General features: G+C 40.8%; 1 protein-coding gene across 1 annotated transcript in view; it reads left to right on the top strand.

The window, feature by feature from the left end:
* Positions 1-5,619: 5,619 nt before the first annotated feature.
* The window catches only part of LOC108783742 (amiloride-sensitive sodium channel subunit gamma-like), a 37,604-nt gene continuing 30,111 nt past the window's right edge, over positions 5,620-13,112 (top strand). The window contains exons 1-2 of the mRNA XM_018552386.1: positions 5,620-6,158; positions 12,265-12,389. Of these exons, the coding sequence (XP_018407888.1) occupies positions 5,620-6,158; positions 12,265-12,389 (664 nt within the window). The remainder of the gene's footprint in view (positions 6,159-12,264; positions 12,390-13,112) is intronic.

Here is a 13,112-nt window from a genome sequence, read left to right as displayed (position 1 = left end):
CAGCCCATGCATGGAATCTGTTATTTCTAGTTGCCTCTGGTTACAACTCTGACTGTTTTTTGGTTTATGCTTTCTGTCTACTGCCTGCTCTTGCTTTTTGCATGGTCTTCAACCAAGCTTTTCAGCAACAACCCTGACCTCCAGCTTGTCCTGTCCTCTTCTATGCTTTGTGATTTTGCACATTGGTCTGGTACTGCCTGAACTGTTGGCTCTTGCCCTAGGTTAGGCAATACCATATCTTACACCCTAGTATACATCTGCAGTTGCACAATCAGTGACTATGGAGGACACTCGACAGTGGAAAAGCCTGAACTTCAGTGACAGCCTTGTTTGTGTCTGTATTATTACTATTATTTTTATTATTCAGGATTTATATATCTCCAACAGTTTGCACAGCGCTTTACAATAGAAGGAGGACATTACAATTACAATTCAAGTCAAGGTAATGAGGGCCCTGTCAGTGAGAGCTTACAATCTAATAATGAGGTGCAAATAACACAGATGATTTAATTCATTCTATTTAATCTTGTTCTTGCAGATTTCAGTCTGCACAACGAAATTCTTGGGTAAGCATGCTATCATTTTTTGTCTGTCAATGAACATTTCTTGTTTCTACTTTCAGTAGAATTCATCTTTGGTGATTTGGTCTACCTTCATCTTTGGTGATTTCAGTCTGGCAGGAGAGTCCTTGTAGGGGTTGTTATGCCACTTGTAAGTGTTTTCTTCTCCTCCTTCTTCTTCATACATTTCATGCACATTTAGAGCCAAGTTACTTGCCAGATGACCTCAATCAGATGCCTTCCTCCCCACATGGATGCATTATTAGAAACCAGTGGATAGAGTAATTGCTGATGACACCTTTTGCTTTACTTCCATTAATATAAATTGTATAGAGAATTTTATTAAAAAGACAAAGAACATTTATTACAACAGAGGACACTTCAGTCTTCTAGCAATACATCTGGAAACATACAGAAAAATGCTATATAGTTATTTAAATCAGATTTTACTACCGTGTTTCCCCGAAAATAAGACCCTGTCTTATATTTTTTTTGGCTCAAAAAAACACACTAGGTCTTATTTTCGGGGTAGGTCTTATTTTTTTTTAATGTACAACAATCCAAAGTTAATGCAAATCCAAATTAAAAAATCCAAAATAGCAAAGTTAAGAATATGGTGATCAGGGCAATCAGGGGTGCCGTACTTTTCCAAGAGCAATTTGTTAACCAATCACTGGCCCGAATGAGTGAAGTGCACTTTCACTATAGATTCCTCACAGGCGGAGTGCATTTGGTATCACTCCGCCTGTGACAGGAGCCGGCACTATAGAGAAGGCATCGGCTTATGCGGCTCTGTTCCCTCCGCTGCCGCCTCACTTACTCTAGCGCTGGCTTCATTGGCACCGCTGATTCTCTCCTACCTCTCCTGCCGCTCTTCAAATTAACCCCTTATGCCACCACCGGCCCTGGGAATGGTCACAACTAGGTCTTATTTTCGGGGTAGGGCTTATATTTTAGCAATTGCCAAAAATAGTACTAGGTCTTATTTTTGGGGTAGGTCTTATTTTCGGGGAAACAGGGTATTTAGTAATTTTTATCAAAGTGCATCTCTAACTGAACTGTATTTCTTTTTAGATAGAGTAGAGAATGGATAGAATCCCCATCAGGTTTTTTTTTATATATCTTTGTCCAGTTTAGGAGATTTCCTCTTCTTTCCTGTCCCAGAGACACAGCAGAAAGTGAGACGATATGTCAAAAGGCAAAGAGAAATCCTATTTTAGACAATTGCCAATGGAAGATTTTCACCCATGTCCTCTTCCGGTAACATTTTGGTTCTCAAAAATGTTGGTTTCTGTCCCATTGACAATGTCCCATTGACAATAGATAACACAGAGAGACTGTCTCCAGTCTAAATACAGACAGCAATAAAAAAGGACTCTCATCCACTCCTTACAAAACTACATACAAAATGAAAGTTTTGGCTAGAGATATACTTTAAGCAAAGTACTGAACTAAATGTACTGCTCCTTTTTCATATTAGATTTTTAAGGTACTATTCTTAAACACAAATGAAGCTTAGAGAGATCAGATTAGAGAATGTCAGCTTGGTCGTATTTCCAACTGTTCAAGCCATAAACATGATCTGACCGCTAACAGAACCTGCAGATTTTAACACTTTTGTGCATTATAATACTTATTACAAAGTTTGTCTGGTGTTCAGTAAGGTAAGTGTCAGAAGCAGGAGCCTGTTGACTCACTGGGGAAAATACAAAGCTCAGTCGGATTAACTTTGCTTAAAAATATACCAATTATAGATAGGATGTCATGTAAGCTCAGGGAAGATGTGGGAGGTCACTACCTTCTTTATCCTGTAATGCACAGATATTATGTGCTATAAGAAACATGATAATGATCTCTAGAGATCTCACTCATTTGCCTGTGCCTGTACTTCCTTTCAGCTGAAGGGCTCAGTCAATATTTCCTGAACAGCTATAGCAATAAAAAAATGTATTTGAATTTGTCTTGTTAAGGCATACAATACAATATGAAAGACAAAGTGTGAAGTAAAACAACCTCTTCAGACTATATCTTCACAAAAGGTAACTTCATTACATATACTTTGTTCATCTACCATGCAGTAGGAAGTAGAGAGCAACAAAAAATAAAGGTCCAGTAACATTTTACTTTGTCACAGTGGTGAAAAACATCAGACAACATGTTTCAGGGAGCTTACCAAACCAATTAGTTAAATATAGCCCAATAACAATACATAGTGCTCTCCATTTCACATCAAAACAGTTTTAATAAAATTACCTATAATCTACTCACATTAAAATGTGCATCTAATCTGAGTGAGAATGAGCAGGTACAGTACAAGCTGACTGCCACACTCCTGGGCAGGAGAGAACTAACACACCAGTATCATCAGAATCCCTGTCCCTGATGTCCGTAATCACAAACTACCCTGTCTTCTAGCTCCATCCTACACATGTTGCATTACCGAGACTTCATCATGGACACCTGATGTCCCTGACCAAGTCGTGCCATAAATCGATTGGAGCTGATCCTTTGAAGGAAACCACATATGGAAGGAATTTCCATGCAAACGCTGAAGTGGGGGAGTCCATACCAGGCATATACTGACCTTTTCTTGCAGGGTCTTTAACTCTTCTGTCCATTTGGTGTGAGCACGGAGGATTTATTGGCTTTTGCACTTGGATTAGATAATCACACATACTGTATAAAGAAGCATCCACATAGGTAGTTTGAGGTTTCAGAGAGCACTCATATATTTAACAACATCTTAAAATATTAAAGCTTTATTGAGATACACAACATTAAAAATGTCCACTAAAATACATTGTAACATTAAATTATAAACAATTGCATATTCCCCCAAGTCCCCCCGCATCCACTGTATCTTATATCCAATTTTATACATTAGTGCATAGTCCAGTGTTCAGCAGTAACACCTCATGTATTAACAACTCAACATCAATTGTTCTTAACAGTGGTATGCTTTCTTCCCAATGTGTTTCAATGATTGCTTCTTCAGGGGATGAGGTGACATAATTCTAGTAGGGACAAACAATATGCAATCAATTTCACAATACATTTCATATACATACTGTATGTTCACTTTGATAAATACCCATCAATCTTTGACATACTCAAAGATACTTTGTGCATTTATAGTACAGAGTTATGTACTTACTGTGGGGTGTTTAGTAGAGAATCCTCAGCGTAGAGGGGGGGGGGGGAAACCAACACCCCCCACTCCATTATACACTGAATAGGCTTGGCGGGACTACCAGAAGAGGGGGTAAAGTTGGACTACATGGGATCTCACAATGTAGTACGTCAGTCTAAGAATGGATAGATAAACAGATGTTTCCCACTAAGCATGTTTAACTCAATCAAAGCATCAGATGATTAATAAAGTCTTGGTATCATTACACATACAGTATATTTATGAATTTTTTATTCCATTAAGAACTCTTTCAAACACGTTATTAAGCACAAGAACTTCTGAGCACAAATAATAGTAAATGTTTGTTATAACACTTTTAGCACAATTGTAACATTTACACTGTTTTGATATGCTGTGTATAAGATCACCAGGATCATGTCTGTTTTGGTGTTAAGATACATGTTTTCTCTTCGGAAGTGTATTGTCACACATGGGCACAGAATTTGTAGTGGAATTATTTGATATTGTAGATTTATTGGAGTGGTATTTTTAGTGTGACACAAAATTAGATATATTTCTATGAAATGTATGTCATATATAATATAATGCAGATCAATATAAGAAAATTAAAAAAAATCTCAAGATATAAATTGGGAAATCTATATTAACACATTTAAAAATTAGTAGATATGATTATAAATTAAGAAACACTTCCTTAGACAAAAAAAAAAATATAATAAAAAAAATAAAAATAAAAAAGGCTCACAGTTAATACTTACCTATCTCCTTGCCTGCTCTGCTAATATTGGTTTCGTACAGACACACTTTCTGGTGTGTCAGCTGCCTGTTGTTCAGGAGGATAGCACTACTTTACTGCTGTTGTGCCTACCTACCTGCCACATGATGACTAAGTGGTTTAGCGCTAAAGGCCTAAAGCATAATAACAAGGCTTCTGTTTAGAATTGGCATTACTTTGTTGGCAAAATTATAGGGTACGCTGCTGCCAGTGGAGCAGGTCCCACACAGGCGCTCTCTGTTCATGATGTCCACATGATTTGGCATTAAAGATTAAGGGGTTGATTTACTTAAAGTGACATAAAAGTCTAAACCCCCTCCCCCCCATGCTGCTTTAAGGACTTACCTTAAATGATGCCTCTTGATCTGATCATCTTCTTCTTTCCAGTAGTTTTCAGGAGTCCCTCCAGTGCTGGTGCCGGTCTCTGATCCAGCGCTGACTGCTGAGTCTTCTGTGTCCCATGAAGTCTGCACCCGCATGCTGCCTGGCTGCCTGCATTGACTTACCCTGTGTCTCTCCTTTTCTCCCGGGCGCAGATCTCTACTGCGCTGCACAAACTGTTGGGGCTACATAAATCCTGTATAATAATAACAATATTAATAATAATATTAATACATAGGTAAAATAATTACATGCTTTTGCATACAGAATTCTTTTTTGTTGTTGTCAGGTACTGACCAATATTTGCTTTCATATTTCAGTTTGTAATTTATTTACAAAGTCACTAAGAGCAGTTATTAGTCATAATTGTTTGTTACGGTTATTTCATACAGCTGAAATTATGAAACTCAAACATCACTATTACCTCTTTCTAAAACACATGAAGTAAATAGATTGGTTTTCACTGTACTGGGACTATTGAAGATTATTTAAAGCTGCTTTCTTTCTTTTTTAATTACCTGGCTTCTAATTAACAGCAGGATGTGATCTCCAGGGATGGATCACTTTACCTTAATTGGGTTATATAAACCATAGACTTCCTGACTTTACTGACCAGTAAGCTCTTAGTACTGACAATTGAGTTTCTGATACCAAAACAAGCGTTGACAATAATTTTGGACAGTCGTTGACTATTTGCTATTTAATCTATAGGCTGAGGATTTATTGTACTGGACGTCTATAACTGCTCACACATGAGCTGGCAGCAGAACACGTCTTTATGGTCAATTTGCAGCCATACTCTACGTCATACCAGCGCTCATGGAGTGCCCAATATCATACGTTCCCAGGACCGCTGGAGAAGTTGCTGCTGGACAGCATTTGTGTTGCTGGTGCTAGGCTGTATGCTTTGGCAGTGCAGTCAGTTAACAGCTACCTATCTGCAATACCCAACACAAGAAAAGGTCACGCTTGTGAACAGCGCCAGGCTCCCCTTTCCAGCTATAACATTTTGCAACCTTAATCGTGCCAGAATGTCCCAACTTAACTTGTCAAAGTATGATTTTTTAAAAGAGTATTTGCCAGCTTCACATAATGAACATGAGGATGGGCAGCATGAGGATGGGCTGCATGAGGATGAGTCGCATGAAGATGAGCCGCACAGCCATGCAAGTGATAGAAACTTTGCTTTTGCTCTGTCTCAGCTAAGTACCCGAGATCAGATGGAACTGGGACACCAGATAAAGGACATGCTGATTTCCTGCGTTTTTCATGATGAGGTTTGTAATGAAAGGTCAGTGAAGCCTATACTGGATACTGAGAGATACCATTGTATATGAATTATTAAAGGCTCCCTAATTACTGTATACATTACACTTTTGTTGCATGTGAAAGGATTATTGATGACAATTATGGTAAAAATGTCATGGTTTAGGATTGCAGAGACAGCAGAGATTATGTTTCATATTTTCCAACATTCTTCTAACTTTCTGTAATAAAATAGAAGCTAACATAGAATAGACTATGAATCTAAGTTAAAGTTAAAAGCTAAACCCAAACTGAAAATATTAATATATTGCAGTTTACCAATCCTCCTGTGGTGGCTGCATTCATTTTCTTTTTTTAAAATACTTTTTTCCTTTATTTTCACCTGGTGATCCAGCCAGTCTGTTATTTTTTAACTTCCTTTAACAGACCAAGCTTTCCAGCAAAAGTGAAAGCGAGAGGGTTGAGACAAACCATTTGATACTGACAAGGGAGTATACAATTGTTAGATTTTATCCATTTATCACAAAAGAAAAACAAGAAAATCTGTTTGGGTAACTGGTTAAAATGTGTTAGCTGGAGTTCGGCTTTAATTTGTTAGCCAAGTCCATCTACATCTGCTAGTGAATCTAACAATACCCTCTCCACATGGTGAAAATGCAGCTGCCCAAGGGTCGCTCCGCTGCTCCTCCATAGAGTGGAGCCACCGTGAGATAAGAAGTGTGTTACTGGCCGGATCACCAGGGGGAAATAAAGGGGAAAAAAAGACTTAAAAAGAAAATAAATGCAGCCACCATAGCTAAGGATTGATAAGCTGCAATATATTACATTTTGTTTTTGGGTTTAGTTACACTTTAAAGCATATGTAAAGGAAAACCCTCAATTTGGACAGAGTGGGGAATGGTTAGACACTCTGTCAAATTTTTATTGCTGTCTGACCATAGTCACTGAGGCAGAAAATTAGGGGAAGATTCATATTTTAGAATTGTCATCCTAGCAAGGAGTGAGATTAAATCATCTAATAGGGGCAAATGTACATGTCTAAGATAGAAATTCTCACCTCTGGGAATATTTTCTCTTAGTTCCCTTTGCAGGGATCCCGACCTGAAAAAAAGCAATTTCAGGGAGGTGCCCTTCTCATTTCAGGGAGGTGCCCTCTGCCCCCATTAGCAGGGGGAGTACCCCACCTGAAATGATGGCAGATAGCACGGGAAGCAATAGCTTCTTTGCTATCTGCTGGTTTGTTTGTTTTTAGTATTCTGACAGTTGCTGCCATCAGAATAAAAAAAACAGCATAGGAATAAATAGCTAGATTGCTATTGGCTATTTCAATTTGTAAAATCCAATAGCAAGCTGGCTATTTCACCCGCCCTCTGCTGCTGTCAGTCACTAGAAGAGGACCTGATGGAGAACTTCAGGTCCACCTCTGCTGATTGACAGCAGCAGTGGGCGGGTGAAATAGCTTGTCTGCTATTGGCTATTGCAAAGTGAAATAGCCAGTAGCAATGTAGCTATGCATTCCTATGCTGTTTTTTTTTCTCTCTGACATGGCGGAGGCAGGTGGCCCCGATGTCATAAGAAAAAAACAGGCCGCAGGGAAAGGTTTACTCTGCTAGGTAGAGCAGAGTAAACCTTTCCGAGAGAAAATGTTTCTCTCCCGGGCAGCCGGGAGCCGCTATCTAATAGCGTCCGGGAGAGTTGGGATGTCTGCCTTTGCTTCTTAAGGACAGGGAGCAGAGGGAAATCTTCCTAGTGGAATGCAGAGAGCAACAAATAACCCTTCTCTACTCTATCCAAAACTATGTACATACTATATACAACATATACGTTGAAGAAAATATAGGACACGTTTGAAATACATATATGTATATTAGTTTACCTGTTTTACCTATATTCAGGCAATCCTGTGATCCTGGCACTCATGCCAGACAGTACAGCCAAGTTGTGTACGTCCCTGCGGGCCGCATTTATGAAAACACAGCCTGTTCCATGACTCACCCAAGCATAATACTGGCTAATGAAGAAGCAGAAGAGCAATAATGACAGGATCACATGAGGATAATATAAAGTCATGTTTGGGTATTTAAACTAGTTCTAGTTAGAATAAATGTATATATACAATATATACACTATATTACCAAAAGTATTGGGACGCCTGCCTTTACATGCACATGAACTTCAATGACATCCCAGTCTTCGTCCGTAGGGTTCACTATTGAGTTGGCCCACCCTTTGCCGCTATAACAGCTTCAACTCTTCTGGGAAGGCGTCCACAAGGTTTAGGAGTGTCTATGGGAATGTTTGACCATTCTTCCAGAAGCGCATTTGCGAGGGCCTGTACTGATGTTTGACGAGAAGGCCTGGCTCGCAGTCTCCGCTCTAATTCATCCCAAAGGTGTTCTATCGGGTTGAGGTCAGGACTCTGTGCAGGCCAGTCAAGTTCCTCCACCCCAAACTCGCTCATCCATGTTTTTATGGACCTTGCTTTGTGCACTAATGCGCAGTCATGTTGGAACAGGAAGGGGTTTCCCGCAAACTGTTCCCACACAGTTGGGAGCATGAAATTGTCCAAAATGTCTTGGTATGCTGGCGCCTTAAGAGTTCCTTTTACTGAAAGTAAGGGGCCAAGCCCAACCCCTGAAAAACAACCCCACACCATAATCCCCCCTCCACCAAACTTTACACTTGGCACAATCCAGTCAGCCAAGTACTGTTCTCCTGGCAACCGCCAAACCCAGACATGCCCATCGGATTGCCAGACAGAGAAGCATGATTCATCACTCCAGAGAACACATCTCCACTTCTCTAGAGTCCAGTGGTGGCGTGCTTTACACCACTGCATCCCACGCTTTGCACTGCACTCGGTGATGTAAGGCTTGGATGCAGCTGCTCGGCCATGGAAACCTATTCCATGAAGCTCTCTACGCACTGTTGTTGTGCCAATCTGAAGGCCACACAAAGTTTGGAGGTCTGTAGCTATTGACTCTGCAGACAGTTGGTGACTTCTGCGCACAGGCCCGAATTTCCCAAAAGGCCACCGAGGCCCGCTAGAGTCCTGCTACCCTGGTGAGGCCCCCTCAAAGCCCTGGTGAGACCCCACAGAGCCCTGGTCTCTCTCTCTCTCTCTCTCTCTCTCTCTCTCTATATGTATATATATATAGAGAGAGAGAGAGAGAGAGAGATACACATACACACACACACACACTGTTTCCTATATATATATATATTCTTTGTTTTCCAACTAAACATTCATGTAGGAGGCCCATGAGGATTCCTAACTCCCAGGACATTATGGGGGTTTTGTTTAACATAGAGCACAGCAGAGGCTGTGTGTCTCTAATTGGAACTTAAAATGGAGTTGACTTAAAACAGCTAATGAGGAGGGAGGGTGAACTACTGCATTGATGGTTACCAGGTTGTTATGCTCATCCAGTTCCTTCACTATTTTCCAAATCACTGATCCAGAACAGGTATTCTGACTTAAAGGGTATGTACGGGCATGACCCAAATTTACTCTCCAACCTCCTTCTCTTTCATTAAAGCATGTCCAAGCATTATGTTTTTCATTTACATTGTTCCTTTGGTGGGAAACAGCTCGTATTACTCCCTGTGACATTGTCATAAGTCTTGTAAGATTCTTGCAGGGGAAACTGTTGGATACTTAGTTTCTCTATGATGAAGGCCCAAGAACTAGATCTCTCAAAAGCCCTTGCCCTATGCACAATGTGTTTGCAGGCTCTTGGGAGTCAAGGCAGCAGCAATGTTTTGCTAAGAAATAAATAAATAAATTAATAAATATATACATGTGGCTTGGTATACATAGGGGTGGAGGATAGCTGAGTTTTTTAGTCAAACAGCCAAGGCTGACATTGCTGGTGGGCATTTCAGTGCATCAAAGCCAGCATGTTGTCAATCCAAACAAAAGGTTAGGAGCATGCTGGATATCTAGCAGATCAACAAGTATTTTTATATATTTGTAGAGGTTTTAAAGGAGATAAAATACATGGAAATGTGCATGTATTGCAGAGATGTACTGAATATGTTTTTTTGGCCCTGACATACACTTGAATTTGCTGCATGCTTGTTCTAGTTCAATTAACTCCGTACTGATGACGAAGAATGTCAAAGATCATTGCACCAGCCTGGTATATCATTGGTTTAACCTCCCTGGCGGTATGATTATTTCGCTTTTCGTTATTTTTTCGGCGCAATTTTTTTTCCGGATTTTTTTCGTTATTTTATTTTGTCGTTTCTTCCGGGGTTTTTTTCGAATTTCCCGCCGGTTCCGCCCCCATGCCACGCGTCAGCTCGCAAGGGACGGAACCCGGAAGACAGATGCCGGCGCCGGCCGGAGGACACCGCACGGCTCGAGGGACAAGGTAAGTAAATACTGTGGGATATTCCCGAGTGTAGCTCAGGGTATGGAGAAGTAACCTCGAGCTACACTCGGGAATACCGCCAAGGAGGTTAATGACAGTTCAGCGTCCCCAGCAACCTGAGATCCGCCCAGCTGTCAGTTGCGAGACTTTCGGCCGATCAGCCCGCTTTGGGTTTCATTTCGGCTCAGTCGAGCCGAAGCATATGCCCTCGGCTCGGCTGAGCCGCTCGGCCAGCTTTGGGAACTGTATGGGCTATAGCGAATAGACCGTACAGCAGCCCTTCGGAACTACGGCTGATCCTTCGGCTAGCTTTGTGAATAACCCTATTGGTCTCTTGAACTCCCAAAACATTCTACAGAATTCAATAAAAACCTAATTCAAGTCTGTGAAACCCCAAGCTAGTTTTCAATATAACACAAGTAGGAGCAGGCAAATAAGCCTAGTGCTAAATCACAGAAATTGTCTTTCATTGCCATCTCTTAACACTGCTATAGAGCTTTTTGATGTTATACTGGGAAAGGTCATTTGAGTCAGCAGTGTAATATTATCTCATAAATGTTTTGCTTTGATAAATTTTATATGCCATGGCTTCTTGGCGTTCCATAGTCTGGCAGCAGTACCAGTAGATTATTAATTTTAAATGAATAATAATTATAATGAATGGTATAGTGTGAAATGCTATTACTGTAAATCTGCATTTTTAAAGAGGACCTAGTATCAAATATCTTTTTCAAGCCAAGTGCATACATGAAGAACACTTACAGGCATGAATTACCTCTAAAAGAGATCACAGTACTCTCCTGACAATGCTTTCATCTTCTTTACTTTTCAGAAGGACGACACTACCTTTGTTTAGACATCACCCAGGATCAGCATCTACTCCCTGGACTGAGATGCTAACTCAGATATGCCACGGTCATGTAAATGCTGGTGCCTATGCAGTTTACAAATTTCTAACACAAATCAGTCCCTGCCGCTGCCTCTCACCTTTTGAGGCCGACTGATGACATCATCTCAGCCTAGGCAAAGTTTCTTAACTGGTGTTCTCGAGCTGCTATTTGCTATATATTGTAATATTTCTTAAGGCACAATTGTAAAGTTACTGAAGGGTTAGGGAGACATTTTAATTGTTGTGTAATAAGTCATTGCACACATGGTTTAGGCATGAAATACATGGAAATGTATTACAGTGGTTTAGACATTTTATGTGTATATGCTTTATCTATTTTGCTGCATGGTCTCCTAAAGATTCACCACAACCAACCACTACAATTTAAATAGTTACGTTTCATACTACCTGAAAGTGGAATCTGGTGTTATAGAACTGCTATAAATATAAAGGATTATTCACAAAAGGGTGAAGAGTTTGGAGAAGGCAGGAGAAGTGAACAATCTAGGACAACATAGCTGAACTAGAAAGTGAGCTGAATTGGAGAATGTTTCCAGTTCAGCTATGTTGTCCTAGATTGTTCATTCTCCTGCCTTCTCCAAACACTTCACCCTTTTGTGCATAGCCCTGTTAATGTTTCTCCTCATAAGCCATTGTACGCAAATGGTCAGACTTTGAAGCACCAAACGTAGTAGGAAATGTGGAAGTGCGATCTTTCTATTACTACCAGAAGAGATCCAAAGCAAATAAGAAATTGCCTTTTAAACTGTGAAACCTCTTCAGTAGAACACTGAAATATATAAATGTTTGAATGTGAACATTTTAAATGCATTATATATATATATATATATCCTCTTGTGTTTTAGCTATTTCACCCCTTTCTTGAATCCAAAGCTTGGGAACTGTTACACCTTCAATGGACCAAAAAATCTGGAAACAATGATTCAGCCAACCGAGGTGTTAAATGCCACCAAAGCCGGCTTCAGTTATGGTTATCTGCACCGCGGTCCACCATTGATTTAGTCAGTTGCTCACTCTGTTGGTTGCACCAGGGCCGTCTTTAAGGCAGGGCAAAAGGGGCACTTGCCCGGGGCCCAATCATTGTTGTGGGGCCCTGCACCCCATAAACTAGAGCTGGTGAAAGTTTGAAACGTTTCTGTACCAGCCGTCTAGTGTGCACTACCGCTTTCTGACGCTAGAGGGCAGCAGCCTCCTGTCCCACTCCCTATGTGCAGCAAAGATCTCTGCAGCCCGGGATGTCACCTCCCACTCAGCCGAGGAGGAAGATCGATTTTGCACACCCGGCTGCATGGTCCTGCACTCCTCCCTCCATGGCTACAGTCTCATCCTCCCACTGTCCACGGTGAGTGCACATGACTGCTAGGTTGGGCTTCTATCTGCGTGTGGGGGAGAAGGGGGATGGGGGGGTGGTCGGGTTAGGTGTGGCACTGCTGGGCTATGATGTAATGCTGTATAAAAATAATAATGACACCTGAGCATGTCCCCCTGGTGTCATTATTATTATGATGCCATTGTTATTATTGTTATGTCCATCCCCTGGTGTCATTATGGTTATGTCCGTCCCCAGTGTCATTATTGTTCTGTCCATCCTCGTTGTTATTATTGTTATGTCCATCCCCTGGTGTCATTATTGTTCTGTCCATCCGCTGGTGTCATTATTGTTCTGTCCATCCCCTGGTGTCATTATTGTTAT

This window comes from Nanorana parkeri, unplaced genomic scaffold (assembly GCF_000935625.1).
Source record: "Nanorana parkeri isolate BGI_ZX_2015 unplaced genomic scaffold, ASM93562v1 scaffold87, whole genome shotgun sequence".
NCBI lineage: Eukaryota > Metazoa > Chordata > Amphibia > Anura > Dicroglossidae > Nanorana > Nanorana parkeri.
The sequence above is the reverse complement of the archived record's forward strand: the minus strand, read 5'-3'. Positions and strand labels throughout refer to the sequence as shown.